Source organism: Rattus norvegicus, chromosome 17 (assembly GCF_021556685.1).
Source record: "Rattus norvegicus strain SHRSP/BbbUtx chromosome 17, alternate assembly SHRSP_T2T, whole genome shotgun sequence".
Lineage (NCBI taxonomy): Eukaryota > Metazoa > Chordata > Mammalia > Rodentia > Muridae > Rattus > Rattus norvegicus.
Window position 1 is genome coordinate 37,351,536 of NC_141550.1, and position 11,480 is coordinate 37,363,015.

General features: G+C 35.7%; 1 protein-coding gene across 1 annotated transcript; it reads left to right on the forward strand.

The window, feature by feature from the left end:
- The first annotated feature begins 4,528 nt into the window (after positions 1-4,528).
- On the forward strand, positions 4,529-10,596 carry Prl8a4 (prolactin family 8, subfamily A, member 4). The gene is given in 6 exon segments (NM_021580.1): positions 4,529-4,620; positions 5,907-6,085; positions 6,859-6,897; positions 7,925-8,023; positions 9,158-9,337; positions 10,272-10,596. Coding segments are annotated over 6 exon segments (720 nt in total). The 5' UTR covers positions 4,529-4,586; the 3' UTR covers positions 10,461-10,596.
- Positions 10,597-11,480: the final 884 nt, after the last annotated feature.

Consider the following 11,480-nt stretch of genomic DNA (forward strand, 5'->3'; position numbering starts at 1 on the left):
CTGCTTCTATTTCCTTAGGAATTATGGGGTTGTTTAACTGGTTTATCTGTTCCTGATTTAACTTCGGTACCTGGTATCTGTCTAGGAAATTGTCCATTTCCTGCAGATTTTCAAGATGTGTTGAATATAGGTTTTTATAGTAAGATCTGATGATTTTTTGAATTTCCTCTGAATCTGTAGTTATGTCTCACTTTTCATTTTTGATTTTGTTAATTTGGACACACTTTCTGAGTCCTCTCGTTAGTCTGGCTAAGGGTTAATCTATCTTGTTGATTTTCTCAAAGAACCGACTTTTGGTTCTGTTAATTCTTTCTATGGTTCTTTTTGTTTCTACTTGGTTGATTTCAGCTCTGAGTTTGTTTATTTCCTGCCTTCTACTCCTCCTGGGTGTATTTGCTTCTTTTTGTTCTAGAGCTTTCAGGTGTGCTGTCAAGTTGGCGACATATGCTCTTTCCTGTTTCTACAGGCACTCAGAGCTTTGAGTTTTCATTTTAGCACAGCTTTCATTGTGGTCATAAGTTTGGGTATGTTGTACCTCCATTTTCATTAAATTCTAAAAAGTCTTTAATTTCTTTCTTTATTTCTTCCTTGACCAGGTTATCATTGAGTAGAGCATTGTTCGATTTCCATGTATATGTGGGCGTTCTTCCCTTATTGTTATTGAAGTTCAGCTTTAGGCCGTGGTGGTCTGATAGCACGCATGGGAATATTTCTATCTTTCTGTGCCTGTTGAGGCCCGTTTTTTGACCAATTATATGGTCAGTTTTGGAGAAAGTACCATGATGAGCTGAGAAGAAGGTATATCCTTTTGCTTTAGGATAGAATGTTCTATAAATTTCTGTTAAGTCCATTTGGCTCATGACTTCTCGTAGTCTGTCTATGTCTCTGTTTAATTTCTGTTTCCATGATCTGTCCATTGATGAGAGTGGGGTGTTGAAATCTCCTACTATTATTGTCTGAGGTGCAATGTGTGTTTTGAGTTTTAGTAAGGTTTCTTTTACGTATGTAGGTGCCCTTGTATTTGGGGCATAGATATTTAGGATTGAGAGTTCATCTTGGTGGATTTTTCCTTTGGTGAATATGAAATTTTCTTATTTATCTTTTTTTGATGACTTTTAGTTGAAAATTGATTTTATTTGATATTGGAATGGCTACTCCAGCTTGCTTCTTCTGACCATTTGCTTGGAAAGTTGTTTTCCAGCCTTTCAGTCTGAGGTAGTGTCTGTCTTTGTCTCTGAGGTGTGTTTCCTGTAGGCAGCAGAATGCAGGGTCCTCGTTGCATATCCAGTTTGTTAATCTGTGTCTTTTTATTGGGGAGTTGAGGCCATTGATGTTGAGAGATATTAAGGAATAGTGATTATTGCTTCCTGTTATATTCATATTTGGATGTGAGGTTATGTTTGTGTGCTTTTCTTCTCTTTCTTTTGTTGCCAAGACGATTAGTTTCTTGCTTCTTCTAGGGTATAGCTTGCCTCCTTATGTTGGGCTTTACCATTTATTATCCTTTGTAGTGCTGGATTTGTAGAAAGATATTGTGTAAATTTGGTTTTGTCATGGAATACCTTGGTTTCTACACCTATGTTAATTGAGAGTTTTGCAGGAGACAGTAACCTGGGCTGGCATTTGTGTTCTCTTAGGGTCTGTATGACATCTGTCCAAGATCTTCTGGCTTTCATAGTCTCTGGCGAAAAGTCTGGTGTGATTCTGATAGGTCTGCCTTTATATGTTACTTGACCTTTTTCCTTTACTGCTTTTAATATTCTTTCTTTACTTTGTGCATTTGGTTTTTTGACTATTATGTGATGGGAGGTGTTTCTTTTCTGGTCCAATCTATTTGGAGTTCTGTAGACTTCTTGTATGCTTATGGGTATCTCTTTCTTTAGGTTAGGGAAGTTTTCTTCTATGATTTTGTTGAAGATATTTACTGTTCCTTTGAGCTGGGAGTCTTCACTTTCTTCTATACCTATTATCCTTAGGTTTGATCTTCCCATTGAGTCCTGGATTTCCTGTATGTTTTGGACCAGTAGCTTTTTCTGCTTTACATTATCTTTGACAGTTGAGTCGATGATTTATATGGAATCTTCTGCTCCTGAGATTCTCCCTTCCATCTCTTGTATTCTGTTGGTGAAGCTCGTATCTACAGCTCCTTGTCTCTTCTTTTGGTTTTCTATATCCAGGGTTGTTTCCATGTGTTCTTTCTTGATTGCTTCTATTTCCATTTTTAATTCCTTCAACTGTTTGTGTTTTCCTGGAATTCTTTCAGGGATTTTTGTGACTCCTCTCTATGGGCTTCTTCTTGTCTATTTATGTTTTCCTGGAATTCTTTCAGGGATTTTTGCGATTCCTCTCTGTAGGCTTCTACTTGTTTATTAATGTTTTCCTGTGTTTCTCTAAGGGAGTTCTTCATGTCTTTCTTGAAGTCCTCCAGCATCATGATCAAATATGATTTTGAAAGTAGATCTTGCTTTTCTGGTGCGTTTGGATATTCCGTGTTTGCTTTGGTGGGAGAATTGGGCTCCGATGATTCCATGCAGTCTTGGTTTCTTTTGCTTGGATTCCTGAGTTTACCTCTCGCCATCAGATTATCTCTAATGTTACTTTGTTCTTCTATTTCTGACAGTGGCTAGACTGTCCTATAATCCTGTGTGTGAGGGGTGCTGTAGACCTGTTTTCCTGTTTTCTGTCAGCTACTTATGGGAACAGAGTGTTCTGCTTTAGGGCGTGTAGTTTTTCCTATCTACAGTTCTTTAGCTGTTCCTGTGGGCCTGTGTCTTGAGATCACCAGGCAGGTCGCTTGGAGCAGAAAAGTTGGTCTTACCTGTGGTCCCGAGGCTCAAGTTTCCTAGTGGGGTGCTGCCTACGAGCTCTCCATGGGGGTAACAACCAGGAAGATCTGTGCCACCCTTTCCGGGATTTTCCGTGCACCAGGGTTCCAGATGGCTTAGGAGTTTTCCTCTGGAATCAGTAATGTGTGCAGAGTGCAGTCTCTTCTGGTTTCCCAGGTGTGTCTGCCTCTCTGAAGGTTTAGCTCTCCCTCCCACAGGATTTGGGTACAGAGATCTGTTTATCTGGTTGGTCCCTTCAGGTTCATGTGGTGTCTCAGATGCAGGGGACCCGCTGTGTTTTTATCCAAGGGAACCCAGAGGCCGTATACAGTTTCCTCTTGGGCCAGGGATGCGGGCAGGGGGGGTTGGCAGTGTTGGTGGTCTCTTCTGCTCTGCAGTCTCAGGAGTGCCCACCTGTCCAGGCGGTGAGGGCTCTCTCCCACGGGGTTTGGAAGCAGAGAGCTGCTTAGGGCCGGGATCCGCGGGTTTTGGACTCCCGCTAAAATCCAGATGCAGATTCTTACAGCTAACTAATGGACTAAGGTCCTGGAACCATATGAAAGAGTTAGTGGTAGGATTGAAAAAACTGCAATGTATGGCAACCTCAAAGGAAGAGCAATAGTGTCACCTAACATGGACCTTTCTGAACCCCACCCCCAGAGCCTAAGCCACCAACCAAAGAGCATACATAGAGTACACTGTCTATGGCCCCTGAGACATATGTACTAGAGGAAGGTCTTGTTTGACAGAATGTGAGAGATTGTGCCTAACATGTTGAAAACTGATGATCCAGAGTAGTGTGTAGATATGTCTGAGAGGAGGTAGGTGGGATGGGTGTGTGGGAAATCACCCTCTCAGAAGCAAAGAGAAACGGGGATGGAATGATGACCTTCAGGAAGGGTGAATGGAAACTGAGGTAACCATTGCAATGCAAATAAATGGATAATTTAATAAAAAGGAAATGAGATATGTGTAGAAAAATGGATCCCTGAGAATCATATTTTATTGAATTATCTCTGAGATGTGGATGACCTGGAGTTCAGAGTTAACTTCCCAGCAGCTATGTTAAATCAGGCTTTTGAAATCCCTCATGATATTCTGTAGCTGCATTTTCTTTTGAATAAATATTAAATCTAATCTATTTGTCTACAGCTTTTAGTCAGCAAGTACTCTCTTTCAACAATATTAGGATATTTCATTAGCATTGAATAGGAGGATCCCTCAATGTTGAGTAGGTGTCAGAGTCTTGAAGCCACTATGGCATTAGCCTTTAAAGAATTCATAACACTATGGATAATTGACTAATGGTGTTCTAGGTTGGTCAAATATTTAAGGAAGAATATGTCTCTTTTAATAAATATTAGGAAAAAGATGAAAGAAAGAATAAAAATTTAAGCAATGTGAAGTAATCATAAACAATGATTTCCTCATGATCTGACATGATCATCTCTAATCAGGCAGATGAGGTGGCATAAGAGATTACAGATATAATTTGCACAAGGATCAACATGTAGGAACAAGCAAAGAGAAACCATCCAGACACATATTAAGTATGATGTAATAGAACAGTTAACGTCCCCTGAAGATATATGACATGGTTGATGAATGACTATTTCTATAAGTGACTTCATTTTGTCGCATGGCTGTTCATGCCCTGGGGGTTATCCCCTAGAATATATAGGATAAGGCAACTAACTGAATATACAACTCCAGTGAAGCAGATCTGCAGAGACAGAATTCATCCTGCTTAGGAACTCCTCAATGATGAAGCTGGCATTGAGTCAACCTCCCTTCTGTAAGTAAATCTCTCCACACCTGTGCCTCTTTTAGTAAAAGTATTTAATTCAGGGGTTCATGAATTTATTTTAATTGAATTCTTTATTTGAAATCTTTGATCTTCTATCTGGTGTGAAGAGATATTTATTCATAGATATCCAGGAGTAGATTACTGCATAGACTTTATATTGTCTTTAAAATTATTTTTTCAAAGAAACTGTACAAGGTTACAGGAGAAAATTGGATTAGTAGTTTTCAACATCATTTAACTTGAAACATGTTGCAATGTTCAAAGATATTCTGTGTCTTCTCTCTTGAGGACAGAGAAGTATGTACATGTTCCTGGTGTTCAATGAGTGGGACTGATGGAAAACATTTAGCAGCTTCCAATACAAAAGACATCCTCCTGAGCGAAAAGCAATGCATCCAAATGGACAATGCTTTGGAGTTTTAGATATTGGAACACATTGAGTGTGTAAAATCAGTGGATCATCAAGGCAGAAGAAATAGAATTATGATTGTGAATAAAAAGTACTGATAGTTGGTGTTCTGACTTCTACCTTAGCCAACAATAAGCCATTAGAAAAACAAATTGAAAATGTAATATTTCCACAACATAAATATGTTCAGATCACATTAAAAGTGTCTATTCTTCTGACAAATTTTTTGGGCAGGTCAACTTTAAAAAGAATGATCTGAAGTTTAGGAGGAAAAAATCTCTAATGGTGATTTATCATGTTAGCAGATCTAATATCATATTTTGAATAACATCTCTTCATCTCCTTGTTAATAATTATTATGGTTGTATTTATTGTCCAGTGTATAGAGGAAGCAGTGAAGTAAACTGTTGTATCCCTGTGCCACAGTTTCTAAAACATTGACATCAGATATGATGATTTAAAACTGCATATTCTTCAAGAGTTTGGTAACTGAAAATGAGCTTATATTCTAAAGACACGAAACCATTTAAAATATATGAGTCAAAATACAAGTATAGAAATAATTTAAATTTTAGACTTTTGGTATTCAGAAATACTTCTTATACAATACAAAATATGTTAAATAACCTGCTCCTTAAACTATTATTCAGAAAAATTCAATTACTAGCCTAAATATTTAGAGTGACTTTATATGCCATTGCAGCTATCCAGTATAGAGTCAAGATGGAAAAAATTAAAAAGAAAACAACAAAAACCAAACACATGAAAAAAAATCTAAAAACTAAAATCCTTTGGGCAGATACAACATTCTGCTCTGAGGAGAACTTAATACACATTCTCTAAGTTGGGTTTTGTTTCTATGTAGCTGGAACACTCCTGATGCTGGTGGTGTCAATCTTGCTCCTGTGGGAGAAAGCTGCATCAATTCCTGCATGTATGGTGGAAGAGGGTGACTGCTGGGACCCTCTCCAGGAAACATTTAACAGTGCTATCCAGAGAGCTGAAACCCTCTGTAATCTTGCTGACCAGTTATATGTAGAATTTGTAAGTACCTAAACTTCCATACTAATACTTTAACTATACTATAATGAGAAGCACAAAAATATCATGTTACAAATTATTTCAGAATTCAGGTTCATAGGTAAAAGATGCCCAAACTATTGAAACAAGGACAGAGTCAATTGGACAGTTTTATGAAATTTCATAGTATCTAATGATATTAATATATTTTCTCTATTTTATTAAAATATAAAATTAATTATGATAGAAACTTTTACAATGTGCTTAGGGAATAACTCTCACTTTCTGTTTTTGGATTCAAGATCATGTAACTCTATTGCCATATTCATTAAGCATACTGAAGGAACACGCTGTAAAATATGTATAGTACAGTGAACTATATATTTGTAACAGAGATAAAATGAATCAGGTGAAGTTCCGAGAAAGAAATACTGAAAAAATGGAAGGAAGTGAAGAGGAGGAGGAGGAGGAGGGGAGAGAGAGAGAGAGAGAGAGAGAGAGAGAGAAGGGTAGGGAAAGGTGAGAGATAAAAATCAAGGCTTACAAGAAACCCATAAATACTAGCAACTGTGATTTAAAGGTATTTAGTGATAAGAGTTTGTTACTATAGTGTAGAACTAAAAGTGTATCCATTCCCCTTTTAGTGATTGTCATGTCTAAAGGTCAGAAAAAAAAACTGTAGGAGCAGGCAAACCTTCAATATGATGGGCATCAAGAGTGTGTATCAGTTTGGAATAAAACTGTCGTCATATTTTTTATTGAATAGATGTTATTTCTCTCTCCTTAACATAACTCAGTACCAGAATCAATTCTCATCTAGACAGTTTGCAGATCTTGTAAGTACCTTACTTTCTTCCAGTTGCTTATCTTTTTTTTTTTTTTTTTTTTTTTTTTTTTTTTTTTTTGCAGCTGGGGACTGAACCCAGGGCCTTGCACTTGGTAGGCAAGCGCTCTACCACTGAGCTAAATCCCCAATCCCCCAGCTGCTTCTCAATAAGAACTTCATGCCAATGATTGTGCTTTAGAGGAGAAAGCATTATAAAGCATTTGTATTTCCTGTTCTTAATATTCAGTGTTTCAACTTCTTAGCCTTCAAAATTATTCATTAGCCCTTCATGAATTAGCTGTTTATTTGAAATGAAGACTAGTAAATATTAATTACTAATTTATTAATAATTTTCAAATCATTAATTCTTATTAAAATATTGCAAAAACATTTATTTTTGCATCATTAGAGTAATAAATTAGTAACTAAATAAATAAAGTAAGTTAAATATGTATTAATCATACAATGACTAATTCAATGTATTCTATTAATATTTGCATATATTGTTGATTTTGACTTATATAGAAATTACTGTAAAATAGTTTATTTTTGTGATACAATTTCATTCTAAAACTATTATAACCATGGCCAGCTATACTCTTCAGCTTCAATTAATCAATTTATTTTTTTATTGTCTGGGAAAGGAAATATCAGTTCTTATTGACAGAAAAGAGGAAGCTAAATAAATATGCGTTATTTCTTCATCCTGAAATACTAAACAATGGAAATAACTAAATCACTTAGATTTTCATAAATTTGATTCTTTAATGTCTGCCTTCCTTGGTGTGACTTTTAAAAGCGAAGAAGAAAAGTCAATAAAAAAGGAAGGAATTAAATATTCAAAATTTAATGAAAAATTAAATTAAATTGCAGGTACAATATATAGACACAAAACTACATAACAGTTTCTTAATTCCTCAATATCTGAATTTTGTGAATTACTTATGTTAAAATTTAAAGATCCAATGAAATGCATTAATATTCTGTTCATGTAGTTATGTATAATTTCTGAACTCTGTTTTCCATTCCATTTGCAGAATTCAAAACTGATTAAGAGGGACGAGACTGTTCTCAAAGCTGGAATTTACTGCCATTCAACTCTTGCAAAACCCCAAACTAGGGGAGGAAATTTTGAAGTGAGTTTCCTTCCTGGGTTTTTCACAGAACTCCAGAAGCAGTACATTGGGTTTGTGGTACTTTCAGTTATTACAGGCATTTTACAGTAATAAGGTATCCAGAAAAAATGAAGGTAAAATATATAAAATAATCATGTTTTAGTACTGATAAATTACAAGTAAAATCAAATATCCAAAAACTATGGGTAGGGGATTTGGCTCAGTGGTAGAGTGCTTGCCTAGCAAGCACAAGGCCCTGGGTTCGGTCCCCAGATCCGAAAAAAAAAAAAAAACTGAAACAAAAACTGTGTAGCAAATACTTAAATATACCATTTACAGAATGATATTTAAAGAAAGACCAAAGACTCAAAGTTAATTGCTATTAAATTTTGTTTAATATTAAATATTTGTTTAGGAATCTTTGAGATAGACTGACTGTCCACGGATATATCCTCACTCCTTCATCAGTGATAACAACGTGACTGTATTTATTATATGCTACTAATGGGTTCTACATGATAGATTTCTATGTTACTGAACACTATCCTTGATTTTCAAATCTGCCTTGTTCTATTTATTTTTACATATCTCTTTATCTTCTATTATTCTTTATGCCTTAACTGAAAACAAGATGAGCAGAGTAATCATGTGAAATAATACTTTGTGCTCTTCAGGATGCAACAATTTCTAAATTCTTCATAGAAAGGTCTATATATCATATCATTGCTATATTGATGTGATATAATTCTTCCCTTATACATGGTGTACAGGAATCCCTATTGAAAATGATTTTAAGCACTTACCCCTGTATCTTTTATGAGTCAAGCCTCTTTGGTCCCTATTGAGTAGTAGCAAAAACAATTTTACAAATTGATGAATGAACAACCAATAATAAAGGGGTCACTGGAAAGGAAACCCTAGGGAGATGAAAATATGATGACCTAACCTCAGAAAACAGCTAACAGGAAAGTCCTGTTTTAGTTTTTAGAAAATATACTTGTTTAAATGTTATACTGCCAAAGTATGTAACTTCTATACATGTGTCATATATGCATAATAAACACATTTTAATTCAGCTTCTTTACATAGATATTATAGTTGTCTAAACTGCTAAACTGAAACTATGTAATGCAATAGCCCAATTGTGTTTCACAGATCGAAGAGCACTTAAAAATGTTGATCAATTTTGTGGGTTCATGGATCAGCCCTCTTTTCCATCTGGTAATTGAACTGAGTGCCATGGAAGGTGTCCCTGAAACTATCCTCTGTAAAGTCAAGGATCTGGAAGAGAACAACAGACAACTTTTGGATGACCTTAGGTGGATACTCACCAAGGTGAGCACTTCCCAGGATTTTATTTTCACTCATAAAATAGGAGAGTGTGGAAATTAACAAGAATAACAAGTATCAATTCTAAAATACCTTATGTCTCCAGGAAGAAATATACATATTTGATCTTGTTCACAATCATTCCATAAGACAGTGTTTCTTAATCTGTGGATCATGACTTCTTTGAGGGCCAAATGACCCTTTCGCAGGGGTCATATAACTGATATCCTGCATGTCAGATATTTATGTAATTTGGAAAATTAAAGTAATTAAAGTAATTAAGTAAGAATAAAAATAAATTTATGGTTAGGGGGTCACCAGAGCATAAGGAAATATATTAAATGGTAACAGAATTTGAAAATTTGAGAACCAGTGCTTTTAATAGTTTGCTGGCATCTCCAATCTTTACAGATGCTTCTCGTTTCTCTCCAATCTATGGAAAAGAATGAAACAAAGATGTTCCTTATAGTCAGTTAAAGTACACCTCTCCTGGGTGGATGAAAGAGCTCTGGTCCTTCAATCATAATTACGATATGATCCATATAACTTGTGAGATTTTATACATGGAATATTTGTGCATATCGACCTCTGTGAAATACACATGAAAAGACATGGAAGAATATCCTGAATGAGTTACTGATATGAGCTCTTCCATTGGCCCAGATTATAACAGAAATTTAGTACTTTTCCTGTGCTTCTTAGAAGGGCATATTGCCAATGCAATTAATTACATTTTAGAAGAAATGCACATGAGTCTTCATCACAGGTTCAAAAATCCAAGGGTTTGAGGGTCTCTTGGTTTAGACAAATGAAAACTTATAGCTTTGGTAGAAGAAGCACATTTCTGAGTGTGTTTCTCTGATCAAACATGGAAGAAATAAGAAGAAAGAAACTCTAACAATGTAATCAACAAGTAACTGATTATCATTTTGATTTTTAGGTCTCCCCTACAGCAGAGATAAAGGAAGAATTTCCCAGCTGGGAACATCTTTCATTCTTAAAATCAAGTAACAAAAATAATAAATTTTTGGCAATGTTTAACCTTTCCAACTGTCTAGACAATGATACAAAGTTCACTCTACATCATCTCAGAATATTTAAATGTCTCATAACTGGAAAAGATTGCTAAGTGCACATTTACCGTGTCTGCTTGGGAGATGCTCTAAAATAGTTCACTGTTGAGCATTTGCTTTTAATTGTATATATTTCAAATCCATATGTGGATATAATGTATAGCTTTAAAAAATAAAACAGATTCAGCCTGCACTTCATGGCATCAGCAATATTTTCTCTCTGGGTTTGTTGTCTGTATGTATGTTTGTTGTCTGCAAGCTCTAAATGACCATTCCTTCATTCTCTGCTCCAAACATTGTCACCAAATTGCCTCCTGTTCCCCTTTTTAAGAAGGACTGAAGCATCCACACTTTGGTAATCTTTCTTCTTGAGCTTCATGTGGTCTGTGGATTGTACCTTGGGCAAGCCAAGCTTTTGGACTAATATCTACATATAAATGAGTGTATACTATGTGGAAATTTTTGGTTTGTTTTTATTTGTTTGTTTGGTTTGTTGGTTCTTTTGTTTGTCTGTTTGTTTGTTCCTCGTGATTAGGTTTCCTTACTCAGGATGAGATGTTCTATTTCCATCCATTTGTCTATGAATTTCAAGTAGTACTATGTACAATTTTTTGAAGAACCTCCAGAATGATTTCCAGAGTGGTTGTACCAGCTTTCCATCTCACGAAAAATGGAGGAATGTTCCTTTCTCCCCATCCTCCCCAGCATCTGTTATCACCTGAATATTTGATCTTATCCATTCTGACTGGGGTGAGGTGGAATCTCAGAGTTGTTTTGATTTGCATTTCCCCGATGACCAAGGACATTGAACATTTCTTTAGGTAATTCTCAGCCGTTCGATATTCCTCAGCTGAGAATTCTTTGTTTAGCTCTGTACCCCATTTTTAATATGGTTATTTGATTCTCTGAAATCTAACTTCTTGACTTCTTTGTATATATTAGATATTAGCCCTCTATCAGATGTAGGATTGGTAAAGATCTTTTCTCAATCTGCTGGTCGCCATTTTGTCCTAAGGTCAATGTGCTTTCCCTTACAGAAGATTTGCAACTTTACACCATCCCATTTGTAGATTCTT